We start from the raw sequence: 26,962 nt of genomic DNA on the forward strand, positions 1-26,962 counted from the left end.
ATTATCATTTATTACAATTCTCCTTCCTAAATAAGTAATGCAATATACTTTTTTCCTTTTATTACATCATAAATCCTTCCCATAATACTTATTCTACTGGAACCCGGGCGCTCACTGCGTGTCCTATCTTCTCACCGTACTAATAAATACAATAGAACCTTAAATATTCCATGCATCGTAATGGAATATTCCGGTTTTCATAAAAGTCGAATTACTTAAAAGTAAAAGTAATTGATTTTATTTGAATGCTACATTGATAATATTAATATAGAATTTGACACTGTTTGATCCATAACCTTTATGCTATCGATGATGACTATTGTATTATTTACATGAAAGCCTTCCAGGTAAATCTTGGACTTGGACACACAATTTGTGTGATCAATAATAATTATAATAGTAGGATTGGCCATGAGCCTCGAAAAGCCTAAATATGAGGATCCGTATAAACTATTATTTCAATTTACTGACTATCATGAGCCTCTAAATCGGTGGCCTTTTGTATCCTCAGGATCAAAAGGCCAAATTACATCTCATGGAGGCTTCCCTCTACTAATTCATAACAAAAGTCGAACAAAGGGAGTAACCCATACTCAAAGAACTAAGGAATCTCCATCAGATCGAATTGCTGCCAACTATTCACCTCAAGTAAAAAATATTAAAATTTCGAATCTACGAAAATGGAGAAGACGACAACCACACTCTCATATCAGTATCATCCAACAACCACCTTCTCGAAAAGACCACCCTCATCGTCCACCCCTGACTCGACAATATTCATCCAAGGATGACTCTGTTTGGTCAAGCATGTTTAAAAAACGACAACACTTTTTACCAAGTGTTAAAAGTTTGGATGGAGTCGAAAAACTATCATCCTTTAGATCAAAAAGAAGGAATACAACACAACTCTTTCCATACAAATCCTGTCAAAGACTAAAAGCCCGAAACCCTTATTTTGAATCGAAAAGTATACACAGAGTTTCAGGTTACACTACTCCTATAACTTATATTGAAGCAAGTTTACCCAATAGTCCTACTAGGCAAATAGAAATGCTTCGACAAAGTAGTGAACTCTCATCTTATGATCTTGAAGAAGATTTTGAGCAAACGCAGTTATATTTCAATTATGTGAATAAAGGGGATATCCAAATCCAAGAACCAAGGACTCCCAAAAACCAAAAACAAAATATTCGTGGTAAGCTAAAGGAATCTTGGTTATCAGATCTCATGATGAAAAAACATGTAGCTCTACTTTTCCGAGAAGTTGACCTAGACTATGGTTTTGCTGAGAGAGTATCCATCGTAAATTATATTTTGCTGGATCCAAAAGAACGCAAAAGGCTCAAGATATCTATGGCACCTCCTTCAGGAGTTCTTTCATCAAGCTGCAAATTTATCATTAGAGCTCCAGTTCCATGGCATCAGAGTTATATAATATCTAAACAATATTGCCGTCACAATTTGTTTATTACAAATCCAATAATGCAGAGGATTAAAGTCATTTGGGACCTACGCTACGCGAGCCTTCGCTTTGTTCAAGTTCATCAATTGCGAAATCTGAAAACAATGGAACCACTCAGTCCCAAAGACATGGAAGAAAAGATCCTCAATCAATGTGATAGTGCACGGAATACATTAATGAAGGTTTTTAATTTAATATTCAGGGGTGTCCTTAAGGGGGGGGGGTCTATGAGGGAGCTTTTATGTATATAATATAATGAATTTATTGAAGTAAGCCTCCCTCCTAACAAACGCCCCTGATACATTATGGCTATTTTTACTTCATTTGCAGTTCTTTTCTCCATGAATATAGCGTTGGCTCCCTGAAATCGGTATGGTTTTTGTGACAATGAGAAAAGAATGGAGAACACTCGTACCAAGTAAGAATAATGAATCCTTGCGACAAGTCCAAAAGTTTTTCAACTGTGTGGCTGCACTGATGTCTCAGCAATTAAGATCTATGGCGATACAATCTTTGATGGATTTTGCTCAACTAATGAAGAAATATACCCTACCTCGACATGTAATACAAAGTAACATTTTAAAAGAGTGTTTTCACATCAATCCAGCTCTAAAAATAGAGTAAGTTCCTTTGAATAAACGAATTAATCCTCACTACCATGTAGTAAGTTTCATTGTTTTAGACTGACTACTTCGAAGGAAGCGGAGTGTGCTAGCTTTCATCCTCCTCTCCTTGAAGCTCGTGATATCCTCATCGATTGCATGAAAGAAATCGTTTTGAGTACCGCAGAGTTTCCACGAATTGAAGTTGAAATATTTCCTGATTTGAAAAATAAGCCGTTTTACCTTTTCGCAGTTGATTGGAAAGAGGATTTTATTCAAAATTTAGTTTCAGAAGTCATGGATATATTTGACTCCAACATCATCGGCCCCAAAGAGTACATTCGATCTTATGAGGCCTACAAGGATCTTTTAGATGGAAGTGTATTTGAACAAAACGCCGTATTTTTAAAGCGAGAACCTTCGCTGACTGAATTCGGGGATACATTGCTGGAATACTCAAATCTTAATAACCGGATTCAAAAAATACCAATTTCCATTAACCTCTGCTTTTTTTCCCTTGATTGTCATTCAATCAATGCTCAAATGCTCAAAAAAAGTGAAGAGATTCGAAGTACTCTGATTCAGTACTTAGTTGAACTGAATAAAACATGGAATAGATCTATTTGTGACAAATTTGATCAAATGGCCACTAAATTAGGAGAAATTCCAGAAGAGACGAGTGTGCTTGTACAACTTCAAAGATATCTCAAGATATCTATTACAGAAACTACGCCGGAGTTGATGAAACGGATAAAGATGGCCTCTCAAAGAGTACTTTTTCTCTTGGATTATACTATTTTCCCCACTGAGGATATTCAGCTTAATACTCGTGTCTTTCAGTGGCCACAAGACATGGCTGCCGTGTTTGAATTGGCAAAGAAACGCACAGGACATAAAAGAGATCAAATTGAAGAAATACTCCGTGATGAAATTGATAGGTTTGAAGACAATTTAAAGCAAACAAAGAAGGAATTGGATGTCTTCATTAAAAAGGATCCACCAGTATTAACAATGGAAGAAATGAAAACCTCAGTTGGAGTTGTTGAAAGATTGGAAAAACAATCTGCAGAGGCAAGGGTTAAGCTAGAAGCAATCAATAAAGAGGAGATATACCTGGACTGGGACCCTTCTGAGTACTCTCTCCTTTTGGAAATGTCTCAGACAATCGAGTTGTTTAGCACCCTTTGGCACATGGCACTAGACTTCCATGAAAAGTATGAACGCTGGTACAATGGACCTCTTAAAGGTTTGGATCCAAACGAAATTCAAAAAATGGTGGAGGAAATGTTGGAAAACGCGACAAAGCTAGCCAAAGTATTTTCGGACACTCCATCTGCTAGACGAATAGCTGAAACGATGCGATCTAAAATAGAAAAATTTCGTGCTTATCTCCCTGTGCTTCATACTCTTTGTAATTCAGGAATGAGAGATAGACATTGGGATCAAATATCTGCTGCTAATGGGTCACCCATCTTTAGAAAGGAAGATACGAGTTTAGGAGATATGATTGAAGCTGGACTCCATAAAATAATTCCTCAATTGGAAGAAATTGGATCATCGGCCTCCAAGGAATTTGCTTTGGAATTAGCCATGGGAAAGATGAAAGAAGAATGGCAGTCAGTTCAGTTTGATTGCATTCCTTATCGAGAATCTGGAGTATCTATACTGAGTGGGGTCGAAGAGATTCAACAAATGTTGGATGACCATATTTTGAAGGCCCAAACTATGCATAGTTCAGCTTATATCAAACCCTTTGAAGCAGAAATGACTTCTTGGGAGGACAAATTAATTTCAATGCAAGATATATTAGATGCATGGCTTCGGTGTCAGGAGTCATGGCTATATCTTGAACCTATTTTCAATTCCGAAGACATAATGAAACAAATGCCCAACGAGGGTAGGAAATTCAACAAAGTAGATAGGATATGGAGAAACATAATGGCTAAAACAGTGGCTGATCCACAAGTCCTCCAGGCCACAAGTCAATCCAACATGTTAGTTAATCTTCAAGAAGCAAATGATCTCTTGGATGAAATTATGAAAGGGTTGAATGATTATTTAGAGAAAAAAAGACTATATTTCCCACGATTTTTTTTTCTTTCAAATGATGAACTCCTCGAGATCTTATCAGAGACTAAAGATCCTCTCAGAGTTCAACCTCATATAAAAAAGTGTTTTGAAGGTATAGAAAGTCTAATATTTCAGACAGATAAATTTGGGAACCAGGATATCATTGGAATGAAGTCCCTTGCGGAGGAAGAAGTTTCTTTTACAAATACAATTTTTACAGCAGATGCAAAGGGCATGGTAAGTCCTTTATCAGATCCCTAATGTATTAACTTCAGAATATTTTACAATTTTACTACAGGTTGAGAAGTGGTTACTTCAGCTAGAAAAACAAATGATTATGTCCCTCAAGGACATTATCAACAAATCTATTAGTGACTTTTATCAAACACCTTTGTTGAAATGGTGTTTATATTGGCCCGGACAAGTTGTTTCCGTTTCATCAATGTTAAATTGGACCTCAGATGCATCTGAAGCCATTGAGAAAAGTTCACTGAAGTCATTCCTTGATAAATTTAACAATCAGTTATCTGAAATCGTTTCTCTTATTCAAAATGGTCTTTCTTCGAGGGCTGAATTGAATTGTAGGAACTTGGTCATACTCAATGTTCATGCCCGAAACGTTATAGAAAGAATTTATGAGCAAAATGTTCTCTCAATTCAAGATTTTAATTGGAAATCTCAACTACGATACTACCAGGGAAATGATTCAGGAGAAGTTTTTGTTGAAATGGTCACAACACGGATCCAATATGGCTATGAGTACATTGGAAACTCCCCGAGATTAGTCATGACTCCACTGACAGAGAGATGCTATAGAACACTTATGGGTGCTCTAAAAATGCATTTGGGTGGAGCTCCTGAGGGTCCTGCAGGCTCTGGAAAAACTGAAACCTGTAAGGATTTGGCCAAAGCTGTTGCAAAACAATGTGTGATATTCAATTGTTCGGATGGAATAGACTATCATGGGATGGGCAAATTTCTCAAAGGATTAGCGCAGTCAGGTGCTTGGGCCTGTTTTGATGAATTTAATCGCATTGACTTAGATGTTCTCTCTGTTGTGGCACAACAAATTCAAACTATACAAAATGCCATCGCTTCAAATCTTACAACTTTCAACTTTGAAGGGGCAGAGCTCACTCTCAATAAGAGCTGTTCCATGTAATTACAGTAACTTTATTATATTAATAATTAATTATAAATATCCTATTGTTGATTAATATAATTAATTATTGATCAACTATGTACATAATGAATCGATACTCTTTATTTCAAATAGATTTATTACAATGAATCCAAGTTATGGAACCCGGAAGGCCATTCCTGACAATTTAAAACTTCTTTTCCGTCCGGTTGCCATGATGCTTCCAGATATTTCCATGATTGCACAAGTTACTCTCTATGCCATGGGTTTCCAAAATGCTCGATCCTTGGCCAAAAAAATCATCGATGCCTATAAACTTTGCTCTGAACAGCTTAGTTATCAGGCTCACTATGATTTCGGGATGAGAGCTGTCAAATCAACTCTCACTGCCACAGGGAAACTCCGTCTCAAAACCCCAGAGCTCACTGATGAAAACAAGCTCATTCTTATTGGTCTCTTAGAGGTTAATATGCCCAAATTTATTCAGGATGACATCTTTCTATTTAAAGGAATTTTGAAAGATCTTTTCCCAGATGAGTTGAGTGATGATCTATTTAATAAGCTAATTCATAAGGGTCAACTTATCGAGTGCATTAAAAAGGCATGCCTATCTAGTCGGCTTCAACCAACCCCTGAGTTTGTTGACAAAACATTCCAGATTTATAGCTCCATGCAGATAAACCATGGAATCATGATCATTGGAGAAACCATGAGTTGTAAAACGACATCTTATCAAACCCTTGCGAAGGCTCTGAGTCTTTTGGCTGACGAATTCAAAAGTGAGAAAGGAGCATTGTTTAAGATAATCAATCCTAAGAGTATAACTATGAATCAACTCTATGGGCTCTTTGACCCTGTATCAAGGGAATGGTCGGACGGAGTCCTTGGAAAAACATTTCGAGAAATGGCAGTGTCTAACGTACCTGAGAGGAAATGGATCATTTTTGATGGACCAGTGGATTCGATATGGATTGAAAATTTAAATACAGTCCTTGATGATAGTAAAAAACTTTGCCTCATGAATGGAGAGATAATTCACATGACACCATCGATGAATCTGATATTTGAAGTGGGATGCTTACAGAATGCAAGTCCAGCCACTGTTGGGAGATGCGGAATGATTTACATGGAAAGTCGGATACTTGGATGGAGGCCGATCAAAAAGTCTTTTTTAGGTAGTCTCATGCATGTACGTAATTGATTGGGTAGATTTATCATTGTCTCTTTATATATAGAATCCCTTCCGCAAAACTTTACAAAAGAGCTTCTTCAGGCTCTGGAAGATCTATTTGAATGGCTCATAGCACCTTGCTTGAAGCAAATAGCCAAATACAAGCTCTTTATCTCATATTCGGAACTGCATTTGTTTCATAGCTTTCTCCGGTTTTTGAGAGCAGTGCTCAAGGTGAGTGAGAGTGACTTAGGCAAAGATGGATCAAAAACTTCGAATGATAATTCAATTGATATAATTGATATTCAAACAAATTTTTTATTCGCAATTCTGTGGGGTCTTTGCTCAACTATTACAAAAGTGGATAGAGGGAAATTTGATACATTTTTTCGTAATCTTGTCGATGGATTGATCAAGGGACATAGTAAGCCTCCTTCTTTTAAATTGGCTCGAGCTAATTTAATTCCTGAGCAGGGCTCTATATTTGACTACACACTTGATCCAAATAAAATTGGAAGCTGGTTGAAATGGTCAACCTTTGTTGATAATAATGGGGTAATTAGGAATGACAGTGAAAATCTTATTGTTTCTACAACCGAGACGGTCAAACAATCATATTTCTTGGATTTGGCAATTACTTATGAGTATCCTCTAGGAATAATTGGACCCTCAGGTACTGGGAAGTCGTTTATTACGAATAGGTAAGTGGAATGAGACATACTCAGATAAAACTCAATAAGTAAAAATATATATTGTTGTCTTGCGATACGAGTTTACATCGTTTAGAGAGCAAATCTAAAATCTTTTTTTTTTAAATGGAATTTTCCACCTTCATTTATGATTAGAGTTCTCTAGAGAACTAGTTCAATATTAATTGTGAGTCACTCCTATCTTAAGACTCTGCAGTATAATTTATAATCATTAAATGTCACAGACATAGGGACTCAAGTCTTGGCTAGTGACTTTGACTCGAGTAACTTGACCTGACTTGAATTACATTTTCTTGAGACTTGAGATGTATTTGAGATTTTAATATTTGAACTTGAATTGATTTGAGACATACATGGATAAGATGGAAGATCCTCGACATGTTTTAATAAGAATCTCATAAACCAACTTGACGTGTCCAGGAAAATAAGAAATGTGACTTGATCTCATATCTGATATGTTGTAAACATATATTTTTCTATTTAATTATTATATAAATATAATATTAATGTTTTTCATATTTAAACACATAAATAATCTGAATAAAACCTTTTAATCCTAATAGTTTAGTACAAAGACTCTCCTCAGAAAAGTTTATAACGAATGTGATTAATTTTTCTGCTCAAACGACAGTCAACTACACTCAGGAAGTAATTACTTTATATATTTTCATTGGTTTCAAAATACAGTCTCTTTTCTTCCTTAGGTGGTTATGTCGAAACTTGATCGGCGCCGAAAAGGAGTCTTTGGTCCGGCTATGGGAAAAAAGTGTGTCGTATTCATAGATGATCTAAACCTTCCACAAGCTGATGAATATGGTTCAGTTCCTCCATTGGAGCTACTGAGACAGGTGAGTCTCCCTTTTTTATATACGATAAGGTATTTTCCTAAATATATATTTCTTAATACATAGTGGATTGATCATGGGTACTGGTATGAGAAGAAGGATTCCTCCAAGTTGGAACTTTTGGATGTTCTTTTATTTGCTGCATTAACTCCTTCCACGGGAAATGACTTGAGTTCTCGCTTCATGCGCCATTTGAATATCCTCGGAATCGATGACTTTGAGGATGAAACTCTTCGAAGGATCTTTTCAACTAATATTTCTTTCCATTTTCAAAAGAAAAACTACGAGCTGGCTGTCGCTAATCTAGCTTTGCCCTTAATTGAGGCTAGTTTGTCTGTTTATAAAGAGGTTTTAAAAGATTTTTTTACCTACTCCAACCAAATGTCACTATGTTTATAATTTAAGAGATTTTGCAAGGTAAGTTTTGGGGAATCGGATTTCAAAAGTTAAAAATACTTTCAGGTCTATTTTTATTATCTCTATTTGAAGGGTAATTCAGGGAATTAAAATGGTCCCGAACACTCACTTGAAGGATCCAAATAAACTCATTCGACTATGGTGTCACGAAACTTATCGTGTCTTCTATGATCGTCTTGTGAATGATGATGATAGGAATATGTTTTTCAAAATAATCAAGCATCATGTTCAAGTAGAATTCAAAGTAGATTTGAGTAAAATCCTTTTCCCCCATACGTTGAGTGGGGCATCCATCGTTGCTGATGAACATTTACGCTCTCTTTGTTTCGGAGATTATATGCATCCGGAAGTAGAAAATAAAATTTACGATGAAGTTCCGGACGTATCTTTATTAACAAAGGCCATGGAGCATTACTTACAGGAATACAATGCTTCAGGGTCTAGAGCTCCAATGTCCCTCGTTATGTTTCGATTTGCTGTGGAGCATATATCAAGAATAAATCGAATAATAAAGACTGGACATGCAATGCTTGTTGGGATTGGTGGAACAGGGAGGCAATCACTCGCTAAACTAGCAACATTTATCGCACGCTATGAGTTGTTTCAGATTGAAATCAATCGAACTTATGGTAGGATCTTTTATTTATTGTTCATCCAAATAGTTATATTACTCTTTTTCTTCTTTAAGGTCTAGTGGCATGGAGAAATGACTTAAGAAAAGTCCTCAAAAAAGCTGGAGCAGAGGGTAAAAAAGTCGTTTTCCTCTTTACGGATCAACAAATCCAGGAAGAATCTTTTTTAGAGGACATCAGTATGATCCTCAATACTGGTGAAGTCCCTAATCTTTTTAATTCAGAAGAAAAAGCAGAGATCCTGGATCGAGTTCAAATGAATTCCAAAAGTTATCGCTCAGGTCAAGATATGGGAGGAGCGAGTGATGCTTCTTTTGCAAATTTGTACAATCTCTTTTTACAAAATATCAAAAATAATCTACACATTGTTATTTGTATGTCACCCATCGGTACAGCATTTAGAAGAAGGCTGAGGTAAGACTTAAAGATTTTGTTCTTCATTGACAAATCACCTTTCATTATACATAGAATGTTTCCATCATTACTAAATTGCTGTACGCTGAACTGGTTCTCGGAATGGCCTCAAGATGCTCTTGTACGAGTTGCAACTAAATTTTTGGAGGACATGAACATGGAAGATGAAAATGTTCGACATTCTTGTGTCGTAATGTGTGGCCATTTCCACGAGACTGTACGAAAGACCTCCATCAAATTCTACGAAGAATTTCAACGTAACAATTACGTCACTCCAACCTCCTACTTATCTCTTATCCTCACCTTCAAATCTCTTCTCAAAGGAAAGAGAGATGAAATACTTAATACAAAGACTCGCTATGAAATGGGCCTTGGCAAACTAGAGTATGCTTCATCCCAAGTCGCAGCCATGCAAAAAGAACTCACTGCTCTTAGACCACAACTTCTTGATACATCCGATGATACTGAGAAGCTCATGATTAAAATTGAACAAGATACTATACAAGTTGAAGCAAAAAAGGAAATTGTAGCTTGTGATGAAGCACTTGCAAATGAAGCTGCTGCAGCGGCTCAGGCAATTAGGGATGACTGTGAAAACGATTTAGCTGAAGCCATTCCAGCTTTACAGTCTGCAGTGAATTCATTAGATACTCTCAATCCGAATGATATAACAGTCGTTAAAACTATGAAGAATCCAGCTCCGATTGTAAAATTTGTCGTAGAAGCAGTGTGTGTCATGAAGGGTGTTCTTCCTGATAGAAGACCTGACCTTGAAAATAAAGGACGACTGATAGATGACTATTGGTCCCCGGGTCAAAAGATGATGGGAGATATTAAGTTTTTGGATACTCTTCGGGCATATGATAAAGATAATATTTCTCCTTCAATAATGAAAAAGATTCGAGAAAAGTACGTCACGAATCCTTATTTTGATCCCAACCTTGTCAAAAAAGTAAGTACAGCCTGTGAAGGCCTTTGCAAATGGGTTAGAGCAATCGAAGTTTACGATCGAGTTATTAAAATTGTGAGTCCAAAGAAAGCAAAACTTGCAGAGGCTGAAACAGAATTGGCTCGGCAAATGGATAAATTGAACGATAAGAGAGCACAACTACAGGCTGTTACAGATAAGTTGCAGGCCCTGAATGATGAGTTTGCGGCCATGACTAAGAAGAAAAAGGATTTGGAGGACAACATTAGACTCTGCTCGGAGAAACTGGATAGAGCTGAAAAATTAATTAAAGGATTAGGAGGAGAAAGGGATCGTTGGAGCTCTATGGCTGACTCTTTAGGTTTTAAATTGAAAAATATTACAGGAGATGTTTTATTAGCATCAGGTGCTGTTGCGTATTTAGGAGCTTTCAATGTTTCTTTTAGGTAGTTATATACATACATATTGTCCCAGATGTATATCAATATACATCTGGGCCATTTCATATGAAATCCCCACAAAAAAAAAAAAAAAAAAATCACTAGACCAACTCAGAATTTAATGAAGTCATGTTTTCACGTAGATTTTTACCTGCAAACAAATACATATATATTTATCAGATGATTCAAAAGTCAACAGGAGTTTCACAAAAAATTTCAAAAATCCATAGCTAATATAAAATTATAATTCACACGAATGACGAAAAATTTTGTAGGGAAAAGCAAAAATTTCTTGATTTGGGATTTTACAGTCTATCACCTCCTGATGCCCCTGTAAATGGAATACTTACATATGAAATGTTAGTATTTAATTTATATATAAGAATCAATTAAGATACATTACTAATAAACATTCATTTCAGCACTTGCAATAGTGCCCGTCATTATGCATACACTAACAGACAAATATTGCTTTAATAAAATATCAAAAATCCTCAGTGTTACTCTCCGTTTTTTCATGAGAACACTCACACGTAGTTACTCAATACTTGCATGTTCTCTTCTCAAGATAAAAAAAAAGTAATAACAGTTTGAGGAAAAAATTAATAGAGAAGTGCTTTATTCTCTAGAGCACTACCTGATTTAGTCTTAGCTCCACACGCTCCATACTACATACAAAATGCCCGCGAAATTTCATTTATTTGAGTATATTGTTGTTGTTTTTTAGATCATAAAGGACTGCTTTTCATTTAAAAATATAGATAAACATGGCTTTAATTATATATATTATTAAAAAGGTCAATTTAAAATGCAATGAGATAAACAGCATTTCATTTCAGTGTTCAAACCGAAATATCTTCTTAATACAAAAATACATCCTCTCCGTAAAGAACTCAATATCTCGAAAACCAATCCTCTGATTGCAAAACTAAAATCAAAGTAGATTTGGAGTTTGAAAGTATAGTAGGGACATCCGAAGCAAATGAGCTGAAGGGGCTGTAAATGAAGGAATGTTTGCACTTAGCTAGATTTTATTTGGTGAAGATGAAAAAATTTTACGCGAAAATAGGAGTAGAAAGATTTTTTTCCTTTAAAATAAAAGGTCGAATATTTTGTGAGTAGCTATGAATTTTGAAATTTTTTTATACTCAGTTGTACATTTTTGATTTTTTAAAATACTCAGTTGTATATATTTTGAACTTTTTTTTATAAATAGCAATAGATTTAAAATAAAAAAAATGGTGACCAGCTGTGTACTTTTGAAATTTTGTTCCAAAAATTTTAATTTTTGTAAATAGCTAAGGATTTTGGGATTTTTTTTTAAAAGTTTACATTTAAACTTATGAAATAAAAAAAAAAAGAAGCTTATGTGAACAGCTGTGGATATTTAAAGTTTTTGGGGAAGGATTGTAATCAATTTTTTTCAAAAAAAAATCAATGACCAAGGGGCAAATGATGGACTAGAGGGGCTGTATCCCCCCTATATGAAGGAATGTTTGCTTTTTACTAGAATTTTTTTGGTCAGGATGAAAAATTTTTAATAGAAAATATGGATGACAATTTATTTTGAAAAGATTTATTTTCTTAAAAAAAGGTCCAAAATTTTCTGAATAACTATGGATTTAAAAAATAGTAACCAAAAAATTTAATTTCTTGTGAATATTTGCCGAGTTTTGAATTTTTTTTTTTGTGAACAAAAAAAAACACAGTTGTTAACAGATATATGTTTTTCAAAAAACAAAAATTGTTATAATTTATATTTTTCAAAAAAAAAAAAAAAAAAAAAACATTACTATTCGTGAATTTTGATTTTTTTTTGTGATCAGCTCTGTATTTCTGAAATTTTTTCTGAATAACTATATATTTTTATATTTTGAATTTTTTTTCCAAAGAATATAATTTTTCCAAAAACCAAGCCCCCAAAAAAAAAAAAAATAATAATACTAAATAATACTACTGTATATATACATAACCCTGCGGACGCCCCTGTTGATGTACACAATCTTTTAAATTTCTGAGGTGGTCACGTAAAACTGTTTTATATGATATATATAGAAAATCTTTGTATAATTAAGTATTTGTCCACAAGCACATTTTAATTACATGCCTAGGTAAAAAAAACAACTAAGAAATCTCATTAATTTTTTTTATTATAGGAAGTCCATAATTCTAGACTGGCAAAATGAGTGTGCAGCTCAAAAAATCCCTTGCTCTGATAATTTTTCTCTCATCAATATTCTTGGAGAGCCCGTTCAAATCCGTCAATGGCAAATTGCAGGACTTCCAAAAGATTTATTTTCTGTTGAAAATGGACTTATTGTCAAGAATTCAAATCGTTGGCCTTTGATGATAGATCCTCAGGTATTAATTTTCCTTTACGAATATTCTTTACGTGTAACAGAAACTCTTTTTTCCCTAACTAGGGGTATTTTTTATATAGAGTAGAATAGATATGAACAGTTATGTAAATTGTGTGTATACTTTAGGTGGGCTGCTTTTTTTTTTGGAATTGGTAATCTGGAATGAATTTTCTTTTCTTTAGATTTTACTCATTACTATTTAATTCCTGAGTAGTGAACTTCCTTTTCTAAATAGATTCTATTTTGTTGAAAACATGATTGAACATTCGTGTGGGCTCATAAAAGACAGAGAGTAACCTTGAAGATTTGTGGCAGAGTTAACATTGTAACTCCTTGTTGGAATCAAAGTAGAATTGCCAATGTATATAATATAGGGATGAATTATTCCAATGTCAATTCTACTCCAAGTAGTTCGACAAGGTCTTATATTTATAACTCTGCAACAACTAATCAGTGCCTCTTTTCGTCTTTCACATACTATTGATTACTTTATACTTCTTTGTTTTCTCTTCAAGAATATATTTAGGTCCTCCTCCATTATAATAATATATGTATCTATAATCATAAAATGAACGAGATTGAATTAAAACAACCCTGAATGATTAATGAATGTCTTAAGTAATTAAAATTATTTTTTGGTTAATCTATTCATTTATGTTTTCAGAAAAATTAATTACTAAAAATATTTTTAAGTTTCCTTAAGACAATCACAACAGGACTGGTTTTTTTTTTCAGTTATGTTTCATTTCATAACTATTCTACCCATAGAAAAAATAGCCTTAAGTTGGTAAAAAAGAAATGAGAAAAAAAAAAGGTTTTATTTCATATGCTTTAATGTGGACTTTGGAACAATTTTAGGGTCAAGCAAGTAAATGGATCAAAAATATGGAGAAAGAAAATCTTTGTATAATTAAGTATAGTGATCCCGAATACTTACTCTCATTAGCAAATGCTATACAATCAGGAGCACCCGTACTTCTTGAAGGTGTTGGAGATAACTTAGATCCAGGATTAGAATCAGTTCTGATGAAAAGAACATTTAAGAACAAAGGTAGTGAGTGTATTAACGTTGGGAGTCAAGTAATTGAATATGATCCTAATTTCCATCTTTACATTGTGACGTCCCTTCGAAATCCTCACTTCCCACCCGAGGTTGCAATAAAGGTAACACTTCTTAACTTTATGATAACTCCAGAAGGTCTTCAGGATCAACTACTTGGAATATTAGCTGCTGCAGAAAAGCCTGAGCTAGAAGAAATGAAAAACAAATTGATAGTGGATGGAGCCAAGAACAAGAAGCAGTTGAAGGATATTGAAGATAAAATCCTCAAGGTTCTATCCACATCTCAGGGTAATATCCTAGAGGATGAGACAGCAATAAGGATTCTCTCTTCTTCCAAGGTACTAAGTGAGGAAATTGAGGCCAAACAAGAAGTTGCCTCCAAAACAGAAAAAGAAATTGACAGAACGAGGGATGGTTACAATCCTGTCGCCACTCACGCCTCTGTTTTATTCTTTTGTGTATCAGAACTGTCACAAATTGATCCAATGTATCAATTCTCATTACCCTGGTTTATTCAAATATACGTACAGTCCATAAATGACACTCCATCATCCAAATCAAAGTCCAAAGAAAAGGGAGACACAGATCGAAGAATCTCTAATTTAAACACAAATTTTACAGAGATCATTTATCGTAAAATATCTCGATCTCTACTCAGAGAGCATGTATTAGTATTTTCTTTCATACTGAGCTTGAGACTGTCTGGAGAGGACAACTGGCAGTATATACTAAAAGAAGTTCGACCCATTCAACACAATCAGCCAATTCCTCCTGGAAATTGGATCTCGGAGAAAATGTGGAATGCTATAGTGTCCATCAATAAAATGGAATCATTTCAAGGTTTAATGGCAAGTCTAAGGGATGATTTTGAGGCCTGGAAGGAGTTTTACTACTCTGCATCTCCCTCTCGTGATATTCTTCCAAATGGATGGCGGCAAATCAGGTAAGATTTTATTTTATTTTTATGTATGAGGGGGAAGGGGAATTTAGTAATAATTTGTCGTGATTCAACGTAGTCTTGTTCTCCTCGCGGCATTGATTCTTGCAGTGCTGTGGGAATAAGAGTCTGAGGGGATGAGTATTTGTCCCTATGATGATATTAATGTTATCCCCTTTCTTATGTCAAAAATTATACTTCCTTCTTATACATGTTCCTTTAGCAATTGCAATTGGTAGTCCTTGTCTGCATGTTAAGCACTCTATCTGAATGATTTTTCCCCAGTATCTGACATAAAGTTTTCAAAATCACTTCAATTAATTGTATCTTCATGTTGTCCAAAAAAAGATTCTTAACACTTATCTCTAACATACAAAAATATTCGATGTCCCTCGTTTGAAAACCTTCAATTGGCCTAAATTACACAATACTCAGAGTAATACGGACCACCAAAGTTGCATTAATATAAATGAATCTAAATTCTTTTATTGTTTTTATTTAGCTACTAATTAGGTAGCTAATTGTATAACAAATAGTGAATGATTGATAAAATGACTTAATGTGGGCAACAAGTGTGCGTTACGCTTTATATGGACTACACCTCCAACTTTGTAATGTTTGACAAATTTATGCCAAAATTCAAATTTGTGCTGGCTCTGAATGCACCTCCTTACAAATTTAGATTTGGGAGCCTATGATAATATTAAAAACATCTACAATGCAATGGCCAATATTACCCTAATTGCATATTACCAACTGTAGGCATTTTGATTATGTTATTCAAAATGTATCATCTTAGAAACTAATGATTACCACCACATAATTTTATGATTTGTATTTTATCTTTGTTTTCACAATAAATTTAATCTATTATAGAGTGCAATTAAAAAAAACAACTCTAAATACATCCTTTCTGCACAGGGTTAGCAGGGAAATCCGCAGTATTATATATATATATATTTTATGGGGGGAGAGTTGGAATTTTGATTTTTTTTTTTAATTTGAAAAATTATTTTTTTGGAAAAAAAAATTGAAATATTTAATTTTATGGGAAAAATTTCAAATATTAAATTTTTGAAAAAAAATTGAAACATTAAATTTTCTAGTAGAAAGCAAAAATTCCTCAATTTTTTTTTTTCAGACCCTTACCCCCCTCCCTTTGCTGACGCCCCGGGTAGCACAATTAGTTTGAATGCAATATGGCTGAAATATGATGTCATTTACTCTCACATTACTAAACAAAGTAACTTTAGAATAAAAAGCAAAGTATATTTTAGAGTGTTTCACCCTCATAAGTATATTATAGAATATTGTTTCGGGATTCATTCACTTGAAGTCCTTTGTAATTCTTTTTTTTAAATGGAATAACTTGAAATTAGGACATTTTTATTACATATTATGTATAGTAGTGATGTGTCGTCCACGAACATAATGTCTCTATGAGCCGGTTCTTTGAAGTGAAGGACGGGAGCCAGCTAATTCGGTCCAACAAAAAATATAACGGTCTCAGACCCGTCTAGGATTTCCTGACCGAGACCCAACTCTATTTGTTACTTTTATTGTATCACGTAACCTTTCCTTCAAAAAGAAGCAGACAAAAGACCCGAAATCCTCTGTAGTTAGCCAAATAAGTCAATCACACCTACTACTATTTATCTTTTATGTACTTTCAGAATATCACTCTCAAATTATTTTTTCACCATTTTTAATATGGAACATAGATGCAATTCAGAATATTAAACTCATGCAAAGTATTTTATTGGATGATATATTAATTATAATATTCCTTAGTAATATTCTATTAAAAAGTATTTGTATTGCCATATTATAGCCAAAATTTCTCATAGAAATGATAATATGCCCAATATAATATAACAAAATATTATATTCCTGTTCTTTTGGAAGTGTATGCATAACTTATTACTTTGTTTATTTAACAAAAAGTATATATCATGAAATATCTCATAGTGTCTCAAGTGCTTCGAACAAAATACACAGGGTATTTTTGTGTTAGCAAAGTGACGCCGTGTTGAATATTCACAGTCAGTGATGCTACTTCAGCTTCAATATTCCACTACTTAGCTACTTGTTGATTCGAACTCATTATACAAAAGGAGCAACACTCACGTTTGATTTATTTCTATTTAAATATATTAAAATTGAATTTCCGCTAATGAATGGAAAAATACATTACAAATGACTCAGTGGAGGGAGACCCATTTTAAACCTTAAACTATAATTAAGAAGATATATTTTTACTATAATATATATATTTATGAGGGAATGTCCAACAGCGAAAATTATGGGCGAAACATCCTACAGCCACCCCAGTTACACCTACTCCAAAAACAATGTAAGCATGCAAACTTAATTTATGACAATAAATATATATAGGACTCTTTTAGGAGCAAAATATTTCCTCAAAAAACAAAAAAAATGTGTGCACTATGGCACAAACATAATATATTCATCTGACTAAAAATTGCAACATTCTAGTTTTTAATTTGGTTTACTGATCAAGAATTGAATCAAAGCTGTGGTGTCCACAGGATTATTTTGAGGAGATAGGATTAGTTTGCATTTGGTACACATTTCTTTAATTCCCTCTTCACATAAAGTACGTATATTATAGCTTCTGTTCACAATTTCAAAACATCTTCTTCTTGCGTACGCATTTTGTACATAGACCCACATATAATGTTGTCTACAACAGTGACTGTATTTTTTTGATTTTTTAATTACATTTATTGGTATTTCCACTTGCAAAAACTGTGCGCGGACCCTATTTATGTAGCAATTTCTCTACAAATCGTGACTTTTATAAGGAAATTAAGCAAGTTACATATTTTCAATATTCAATATTCCTGCAAGATTTCATTAATATGACTCAAATGTTATTTCTCAGATTAGAAATATCTATATGAATCTTATATATTTTCAAATATTCTTCTGTATTACTCGCTAGATGGCTCTGAAAGGAATCAAATTTATTTTTAAAATACTTTTTCACGACAAATAACAGTATTTTTTATTCATTTTGGAAATGAATAGATGTTACAATCAATTCAGTCAAATTGTAACAACTCACTGAATACTCAAATTGTATATCATGGTCACTTAATGAAATGCCCAAATTCCCTTAATTCAAATTGTATCTCATGGTCACATAATAAAACACCCGAATTCCCTTAATAGAAAATCCCTTTAGACTGGAGGAAGCAAGAACTGATTTTATTTTATAGGTCATTTGTAAAACTGTAAGATTTAAGAGTTATACATTAGCCGTTATTTCATCTTTTTAATGTGCCACATAATATGTCTTATTAATGATACATGTAAAAAAATGCTTAAATAACATTATTAATCTTACAACACCATAATCAGATTATTTAATTCATGAGTTTTTCGAATCAGCAAGTGAGTATTTGACATTTTTTAATCTCAAGACGTTCATGAATCCAGTTGCAAATGTACAATCATATAACAAAAAAAAAATCTTACTTCTTTTTTTAATGTACTTGTATTATTTTATGAAAAATCTACTGTTTGCATTGTCTCTATTTTTATAATCAAGTACAGGGAGGGGACAAATGGCTACAATTCCCCTTAAGACCGCCCTTGTATGTACCGGGTGTTCCATTGAAATCTGAGCACTTAATAATTAAATAATTAATGAAGATTGAGTGATTGAAGTTAATTCATATTCCGATGTATTAAGGAATAAACAATTAGTTACAAAACAAAACAAATACTAGCTCGCTAGCTTACGTAAAAATTGAGAAAAATGACTCTTGAAAGTGATCGACGAATTTCCATTTGTGCAATCCATTCTAGTATACAAATTCTAGAGTTTTAATGAAATTGCAGTCAGTTCCAATCATGCTTTGGAGTAGTGGGGAACGTGCGTTTGCTGTCGAAAATAAATATTGCCAAAACATGGTTTAACATAATATTTTATAAAATTAAAACGGATTGCAATTTAGGTCCTGATTTTTATTGGTGCAATTTATGGAAATCAGTTAATTGCTTCAATTTCTTATGTACAAAAAACCATTTTTCAATTTATTTTCATAATTTGAAATTTGCAAAATGCTTGAAACACAAATAATTCCACGGATAGTGATGCTAAAGAGTTAAACTGACTATTTTCAGATTTGATATTAGGCAAAAATTATAAATTGGTGCAGTTTACCTAAATCGCGTATTTGAAACCGGTCTAAATTCAGGGACACAATATATCTTGCTCCTGCCTTTTCCTCGTGCTATTAGAAAAAAACAATCTCTGATTGTACATACATTTGATTTATGTAAGTTTCTCAATTCTCGCGGATTTTTTAAATATAGTAATTTTAAGGGTCATTATTTTACTTATTGGGTACCCCTTTTTTCCATATATCAAGTGAAGGCAGATATTGATTGGATTCTTAATCTTATACTTGTTACACATTATTTAATATCTGTCTTTCCTGAAGATTTTCCACTTCAAAAACAATTATATGAGGGGACATTCTCTAATATTGTTTCTGTGTAGAATCGGCTCTGATTCTTAAATTATATAATCAATCGTAAGGGAAACCTAAAGCTTACTTAATCAATGTCTGATATTCCATCAATTTGTAGCAAAATCATCAAATTATAATTTTGAACATAATATCATATATCCTTTTTTTGCAGGGACTTGGACTATATATTCCTACTTAAAATTCTTCGTCCTGACCGGGTCATCTTTGCCATTCGAGACTTCGTTTCTGAGAAACTAGGTAGAGACTACGTGTATCCTCAAATATTAGACCTAAAGAATTGCTATGAAGATTCTGACTCAAGTACACCAATCATACTCATTCTCAGCCCTGGAGCAGATCCATTGGCAAGCATAAATTCAATTCAAGTCGGCTCTGATAAAGCCCCAGTCTTTGTAAGGAGCTTGAGCCTGGGACAGGGACAAGGTCCAAAAGCCGAATCCCTTTTGATCTCTGCTTCCCGTGAAGGAGGTTGGATTATCTTACAAAACTGTCACCTCTCGCCACATTGGATGAATGATCGTTTGGAAGCTATTTGGGAGGATGAGGTTAATATTGATCCAGATCCAAGATTTAGACTTTGGCTTACATCTTACCCAACTGAAGACTTTCCACCCCAGATTTTACAATTATCAATTAAAGTCAGTTTACAATCTCCGAATGGACTCAAAGCAAATCTCTCTGTTGCTTTTTCATCTCCCCCTATCTCTACTTCAGACTTTTATGACGTGAATGAATGTCCACTTTTGCGAACAGTTTTTCGTCGTCTGGTCTATGGCCTTTCATTCTTTCATGGTATTACTTTGGAGAGACTGAATTATGAGGGTTTGGGTTGGAATGATGTGACATATGAGTTCACATGGAGTGATTTGAATATATCTCTTCATCAGCTTAAGGACATGTTACTAAGTGAAAATAATTGCAACATAGTGGAGGAAGATAAAATTAATTTCGCTATCGAGAAATGCATACCCGCCCTACAGTATCTCATAGGGGAGTGTAATTATGGAGGAAGAGTTCGAGAAGCCTTTGATAGGAGACTCTTATCCTCTTTACTGAAAACCTGCTTTAACATATCATTGGCATCAACACATAGAGCAAACATCAGTGGAAATTATTTTATTCCTGGGGAGTTACAACGAGCTAATATCCTGGAAATAATAGCTCGTTTCTCAGACATCTCAGATCCAGATGCAGTTGGCCTTCATGAAAATGCAGCTCTCATAAGAAATGAGTCTGATGGTAGAAAAATAATAAATTGGACTCACTTAGCAACTAGGTATGGAGAATTTACTGATATGATGACATGGAATTTGTCAGAAATGGATAAAAAGATTGCCAGGTTCATGGAGTCACTTCCATTAATCTTTGATTTGTCTTATGTATATAATAATTTCCCTGTTCAATACGAGGACTCTATTAACACTACTCTTCGTCTGGAGATAACAAGATATAATGCTCTCCTTATTCTTATCAAGGATAACTTCGAAAGACTGTCATTGGCTATAAAGGGGAAAATAGCTTTAATCCCAGAAATTGAAATAGCTTATAGGGAAGTCAATTCAAATAATGTACTCAGTTCATGGAGAGCCAATTCATATGACTCTCTTCGATCTCTTGATGACTATCTCAACAACTTAAAGAAGAGAATAGAGTTTTTCATTGTGTGGATAGAGTCCAATAATAGACCAAATATCTACTGGATATCTGCTTTCTTTTTCCCTCAGTCTCTTTTAACCTCTGTTTTGCAAAATTTTGCTCGTAAAAGGAGTTTGGCATTGAATCAAGTAGAGTTTGAGTATATTGTATTAAGGAATCCTTATCAGAGTCCTTCAGAAGAAGTTGAGGGGATTATCATAGATGGGATTTACCTAGAAGGAGCTTCATGGGATGATGCTAATGGAGTCTTGACCGAGTGTTTGCCAAAGATACATCACTCCAAACTACCACCCATGCTTCTCAGACCAAGACAAGTATACAATGAAATGAATAAAAGTAATTTGTATAAGTGTCCAGTCTATCGAAATGAGGCAAGGAAAGGAAATATTCTCGCCACTGGACATTCGACCAACTATGTTTTTGATATCAAATTACCATCAAATGTGAATAATGAACATTGGATCTTAAGGGGAGTTGCTGGAATACTTGAATTAAGGGATTGAGATTGTATTGTATTGATTTCCTAGTTTTGTACTTTTATAATAATACATTTTTAACTCTTTAAAAGTAATTTACTGAAGTTATGTTGCATTCTTGTTTGTTTGTAAATGTAGACTATAGGCTTTAAGTGAAGTACTAGGTTGGTAGTTGTTAGATTGACCAAAATAGAAATGTTTGTGGCAATGTTATATTTTTCATTACTTGTTGTTATTCTGTGGTCCCATATTATAACGGTAACATCAAATTCGGAAATTCAACTTTAATTAGTAATAATGAAATGAAACTGGATTTGTGGAGTGTAAATGTATTTGTACTACCTATATGTATAGAGAGAGATGTTAATTTTTATAGGTAAAAGAAGGCCTGCCATCAGTTATTGGTTGTAAATGGCACGCCGATATTTCACACTCACCTATTTTATTATGTAGATACTTTCACTCACTTTATTATAATAGCTCAAGTTCGGTTAGTCCATCATTATCCGACAGGGTATGATGAAAATTTTCTTTTTTTTACTTCTTCCGACTCTCATAGCCGGACAAATAAGTAGCTTTCGAGAGGATGGCAAATGCGGCAAGGATTATCGTGCCTCTAATGGAAAACCTGCATCGTGTCTGGATATACCTCCCTTCCCAACTTGTTGTCAATTAAACGGTCACTGTGGATGGGACTGTGATCATGTAGGAGTAGAAGGTAAGAAAATCTATGAGAAAATATTCATACTTCATCTATTACGGTTTACATCTTCATAGGCAGCTCTTCCCTTGGAGGAAGTCAAGCCTCTCTTCCACCCCCACCACCTCAGAAGGTTGTTTACCCTCCCAACACTAATACTCGTTCTGATGGACGTTGTGGTCCTGCCTTCCCTCTGGAAGATGGAGTTACTCCCTCAGAATGTGACCCCAACTCAGAATACTTTTGTTGCTCTGAGAATAACTATTGTGGCTCTACACAGGACCACTGTTATTGTGAAACCTGTGTCAATTATAGACCCCTAAAGGTGGAGGGAAAAGTGAGGTCTGATAGAAGATGTGGAAAAATGTTTCCTCTCGAGGATGGAACTCCTTCGGAATGTCAACCCAAGAGTGCTAATCCTTGTTGTTCTGCATTTGGTTACTGTGGACCAGGAGATGATCATTGCACGTGTGATGGCTGTATTGATTTCAGATCCAAATCATTTGAAGGTTTGTGTTGTTAGATAACTAACTAATAGTATATTATTTTATTAAGTGCCTAATTTTTTAATTCATATGAATGTGCCAAATAGACATTGTTCCCCTGAGTGAGAAGGCACGTCCTGATAGAAGATGTGGAAATAGCTATCCTCTCTCTGATGGAACACCAGCTGAATGTGATTCCAATAGTCCTAATCCATGCTGTTCTAAATGGGGCTATTGCGGACCAGGAAGTGATCATTGTGATTGCCCTGAGTGTGTAGACTACAGACCACACTCTCAAAAAAGTAAGAATCATAATTAATAACTTCCCATTACGAAAATTAAAAAAATGAACACTTTCAACATATAGTTACGGATGACTTTATTGGAAAGATTCGCAAGGATAGACGCTGTGGGCCAATGTTCAAGATTCATGGGACGGATCTACCCTCCGAATGTAATCCTGACTCTGAAAATTTTTGTTGTTCCAAGTGGGGATTTTGTGGAGGGGATGAGGAGCACTGTGGCTGCCCAGAGTGCGTCAACTACAAAATTAAGCAACTCAAATAAAATAATCTTTATTCCATCTCTTTGATCATAATATATATTCAAGTTTATGGCAATAAATATATGTATTCTTTGATAATTAATTAATTATAGTCGAGAATTGAATACAAATTTTGTTTTATGTGTATATTGAGAGGTATTACCAAAACCAAGCTGAGTAGATGTATTTAATACACTTGAGTAGGTATTTGAGCGCAAGCAATCGTTTTTTTATCTTCATTAACATATTTGACTTCAGCAATAACTTTCATCTAGGTAATAAAAAGATAATAAATGTGACATGGGTTAGTTTATAATGGATAACCTTTAATAATTTAGGTAATTACTTTTGCTACAACCGGAATTTTAAGTTTTAATTCATGAGTGAAATCTGTGTCCTTTTCAAGCGGACAGCTTCCTTTTTTGATTTCCCCACATAAATCCTTCACCTTTGTGTTTGGCATGGGAAGACGAATATCACCAATGACTCCAGATAAAACAAGAGTAATATTTTTAGCCTTCACACCAGCTTTCATTTTAAATATAACGCGTACTTTCTCGTTGGATTTGACTTTACATTCACCACTGGAGCCTTTGCCACAGCCCTTTATTTCAACAGCATTGACTTTGCTATCTCCTGAAATTCGACTCGGATAAGTTGTTCCTCAAACCGCTAATGATGTCTTACCTTTGCAGTTTTTAAACTTTGTAAATGACTTTCCACTAATAACAAAGGAGAATAACCATGAGAGCAAAATCAAACTGAATAACCGAGGGAAGAGCCTTTGTATCATGGTTCAAAAGCACAAAGACTAGTTACTGCAACTAAGCCTTTGGATCAAATCTTTCAAACTGTATGTATAAATTCCCTTGAAACTTTATTCCTACAATGAGGAAACAAACGCATCACTCTGTTTGTAATTCTATATCTCTCTCTCAAATTAGAAATTATAAGAAATTAATGGTGGTATATTCATTTAACAATGATTCATCAATTAATTACTTCCTTTTAATAATATCTTTATTAAGAATAATTATTATTTATGTATTATTTAACACTCTGTCAATTTGATATCCATTCCCTCGCAATCAAAGGCAGGCTTTCTACTTAAATGATCATAACAAAATCTAATCCTTGATAGCACACCTTGATGACAAAGACCTTTTGACCAATGTGTCCAGCTTTGATCTTCAAAGTTATTTGATGAACGTGTTCCACAAACTATAAAGTAAAGTGTAATAAATAGTTAATTAATTTTTATGGTATTTACATACTAGCATCGCAATTGAAATGAATCAATCGATAGTTTTTCTCCACTGATATACGAACATCAACACTGCAACTCTTAACTTCTCCATTCAGTATACCAGAGCATCCAAGAAAAAAATGTTTATTCCTTTGGCATATGCTAGGTGCTATTTTCAGTTCGATGTGTGCCACATCCTGATAGTCCTTGTATACAAAAATCTTAGATAATCCCGGTCCAATTTTTAGTTTATAATTTTAAAAAAAACATTACTTTATGAGGGGATACTTTCGGAACTCCTATATGCGTATACCAGTTATATTTCCCATCAATCTGTGTTAACTTTATTAGTGTGTACTCAATCAACGAGGAGTTATAACTTTTCTTCATCTGTGGTCTTAATTTTTGTGCTCTAGGTTTCCCCTCATAGACTTTAGCTATTGAATCATAGTACATTATCAATTAGATAACTACGTAACATTACTTAGATAAAATATCACTCAACCTCGTATGCAATCTTTGTTCACAATTTTCATCTTTGGCGAGGAATAATTCTCCAAAGTAATAAAGCAGGCTATTCGATTGATATCATTACTTTTTAGTTGACAATGGTCCAATTCCAGGGGTTGAGTCTTGGAACAATGAGACTCTCGTATGATGAGTATGTAATTTATTCTTGTCTGATTGGTCTATTTAAAAAGTATAGGAGTGGATTAAATGTAGGATATAGATTTGAATACCTTCTTCGAGTATTGGATATGATCAATTGTGGCCCAGTTGTTGATATTCAAATGTTTTGTAAGATGGGAAATAATAAAAAATCTTTCGTTTCTCCTTAAATGAATGGATACATCCCTTTGAGCCAAGTTGAAAGCTATATGTAATAAGAAAAGTTTTATATAGTTCTTTTAATGTACATAATATCATGCGATATTCTATGTAGGATATAGCAGAGCAATAAAACCCAGATGCTGTTCAGAAAAGTAATGTTTCAAATAAAAATTATAAGAAGAACATTTATTCCAGATGTTGTTGTTCCCTTAAACTTACTTCTAAAATCCGTACATCCATCACACTCACAGTACTCTTCTCCAATCCCACAACTCTCTTTCTGATAACTGCAGCAGGGAGATGCTCCATTGACACTACAATGAGATGGAGCACCATGCCGAAGACGGTGATTTGGACCACAGCGTCCGTCATTTCTATATCCTAAAATAGATGTCATTCGGTAAAATCCCTTATCCGTCTTAGATTGAACACCGAATAGGATTTGAAAGCAAAGAACAAAGAGTTGGATATTAATATTGCCTCCAAGGATCATTGTAGGAATTGAATGAATTCTCTCAATATGTGTATTTACTTTATGAGTTAAATATCGCTTTTTATGAGGGATATATGTATATGAAGAAATGCTAATTAGCTTTTGCCTACAATATATATGTACCTTACATTAAAAAAATTAATTGCATCAATGTTTATGTAGGCTTTGATCGACAATTTTCAGGCAAAAACAAAGACTTTTATAATATTATTAGTAGATTAAATATATGTCGAGTTGGAGCAACCGGGCAACTTAAATTTCACAATTTTTTCCAGGATCTGGCTAAAGGACAAGAGCAGTGTGGCACAGTTTTCACTAGGAGACCAGACAACAGGGCCGTGGAAAAATATTTCTTTGTTTTTTGACAGAATATGCTTGTTTTTTTTATAAATGCTAAATTGGACATTTAAAATAAAAGTTAAATTAAAGTGACAAAAGAAAAAATTAATTTTTGTTAGAAAAAACAAATTTTATTTTTTTTTATTTTAAATTTTTTTGGAAGATACAAATCCTTTTTTTTTATTAATAAAATTGAAAATTTTGAATATAAATAAAACTGTCAATTGTAAAATGAAAAAAATTGCAGAATTATTCGATAAATATATTTCAAACGGTATTGGATCACCTTCAATAGGTGTCCCATCATCTGTAACTCAGGGTAGTGTCCTGAGGCCTACCCTTTTCTCGGTCTATATTAACGACCTATATCACAACCTCAGATCTAAAATATATAAGCATGCTGACAACATAAAGCTTGTTTGCCACTCAGAAGAGGAGGCCAAACATAAGACCTCAGATAATTTCTGAGGTGGAGCG

At 34.0% G+C, this 26,962-nt stretch overlaps 4 protein-coding genes across 4 annotated transcripts; 2 read left to right on the forward strand and 2 right to left on the reverse strand.

Annotated features, from left to right (window-relative positions):
• The first annotated feature begins 373 nt into the window (after positions 1-373).
• On the forward strand, positions 374-21,942 carry LOC121122929 (dynein axonemal heavy chain 3-like). The gene is given in 16 exon segments (XM_040718008.2): positions 374-1,644; positions 1,814-2,082; positions 2,145-4,371; positions 4,433-5,292; positions 5,411-6,450; positions 6,511-7,147; positions 7,720-7,804; positions 7,861-8,004; positions 8,068-8,361; positions 8,363-8,418; positions 8,491-9,047; positions 9,107-9,464; positions 9,519-10,838; positions 12,989-13,193; positions 14,051-15,198; positions 19,867-21,942. Coding segments are annotated over 16 exon segments (12,441 nt in total). The 5' UTR covers positions 374-411; the 3' UTR covers positions 21,875-21,942.
• On the forward strand, positions 20,503-23,679 carry LOC121123517 (uncharacterized). Its single transcript, XM_040718643.2, has 4 exons — positions 20,503-22,565; positions 22,625-23,056; positions 23,140-23,334; positions 23,400-23,679. The coding sequence occupies exons 1-4, from the start codon at positions 22,364-22,366 to the stop codon at positions 23,597-23,599; spliced, it is 1,029 nt and encodes a 342-aa protein (XP_040574577.1). The 5' UTR covers positions 20,503-22,363; the 3' UTR covers positions 23,600-23,679.
• LOC121123515 (uncharacterized) lies at positions 23,592-26,421 on the reverse strand. Its single transcript, XM_040718642.2, has 8 exons — positions 25,873-26,421; positions 25,563-25,696; positions 25,328-25,511; positions 25,096-25,259; positions 24,851-25,028; positions 24,264-24,797; positions 23,923-24,212; positions 23,592-23,847 (listed from the first exon to the last, which is right to left on the reverse strand). The coding sequence occupies exons 1-6, from the start codon at positions 26,144-26,146 to the stop codon at positions 24,628-24,630; spliced, it is 1,104 nt and encodes a 367-aa protein (XP_040574576.1). The 5' UTR covers positions 26,147-26,421; the 3' UTR covers positions 23,592-23,847; positions 23,923-24,212; positions 24,264-24,627.
• Positions 23,764-24,369, reverse strand: LOC121123518 (NPC intracellular cholesterol transporter 2). Its single transcript, XM_040718644.2, has 3 exons — positions 24,264-24,369; positions 23,923-24,212; positions 23,764-23,847 (listed from the first exon to the last, which is right to left on the reverse strand). The coding sequence occupies exons 1-3, from the start codon at positions 24,367-24,369 to the stop codon at positions 23,764-23,766; spliced, it is 480 nt and encodes a 159-aa protein (XP_040574578.1).
• Positions 26,422-26,962: the final 541 nt, after the last annotated feature.

This window comes from Lepeophtheirus salmonis, chromosome 8, assembly GCF_016086655.4.
Source record: "Lepeophtheirus salmonis chromosome 8, UVic_Lsal_1.4, whole genome shotgun sequence".
In the NCBI taxonomy this organism is placed as follows: Eukaryota; Metazoa; Arthropoda; class Copepoda; order Siphonostomatoida; family Caligidae; genus Lepeophtheirus; species Lepeophtheirus salmonis.

Coding starts and splice junctions, on each gene's coding strand:
- LOC121123517 (XM_040718643.2), top strand. CDS start 22,364: ATGATGAAAATTTTCTTTTTTTTACTTCTTCCGACTCTCATAGCCGGA. Junction 22,566..22,624: donor TGATCATGTAGGAGTAGAAG/GTAAGAAAATCT, acceptor ACATCTTCATAG/GCAGCTCTTCCCTTGGAGGA. Junction 23,057..23,139: donor CAGATCCAAATCATTTGAAG/GTTTGTGTTGTT, acceptor TGTGCCAAATAG/ACATTGTTCCCCTGAGTGAG.
- LOC121123518 (XM_040718644.2), bottom strand. CDS start 24,369: ATGATACAAAGGCTCTTCCCTCGGTTATTCAGTTTGATTTTGCTCTCA. Junction 24,213..24,263: donor AAAGTTTAAAAACTGCAAAG/GTAAGACATCAT, acceptor GTCGAATTTCAG/GAGATAGCAAAGTCAATGCT. Junction 23,848..23,922: donor AAATTCCGGTTGTAGCAAAA/GTAATTACCTAA, acceptor TTTATTACCTAG/ATGAAAGTTATTGCTGAAGT.
- LOC121123515 (XM_040718642.2), bottom strand. CDS start 26,146: ATGATCCTTGGAGGCAATATTAATATCCAACTCTTTGTTCTTTGCTTT. Junction 25,697..25,872: donor TGGATGTACGGATTTTAGAA/GTAAGTTTAAGG, acceptor TATTACATATAG/CTTTCAACTTGGCTCAAAGG. Junction 25,029..25,095: donor CGAAAGTATCCCCTCATAAA/GTAATGTTTTTT, acceptor TTTGTATACAAG/GACTATCAGGATGTGGCACA.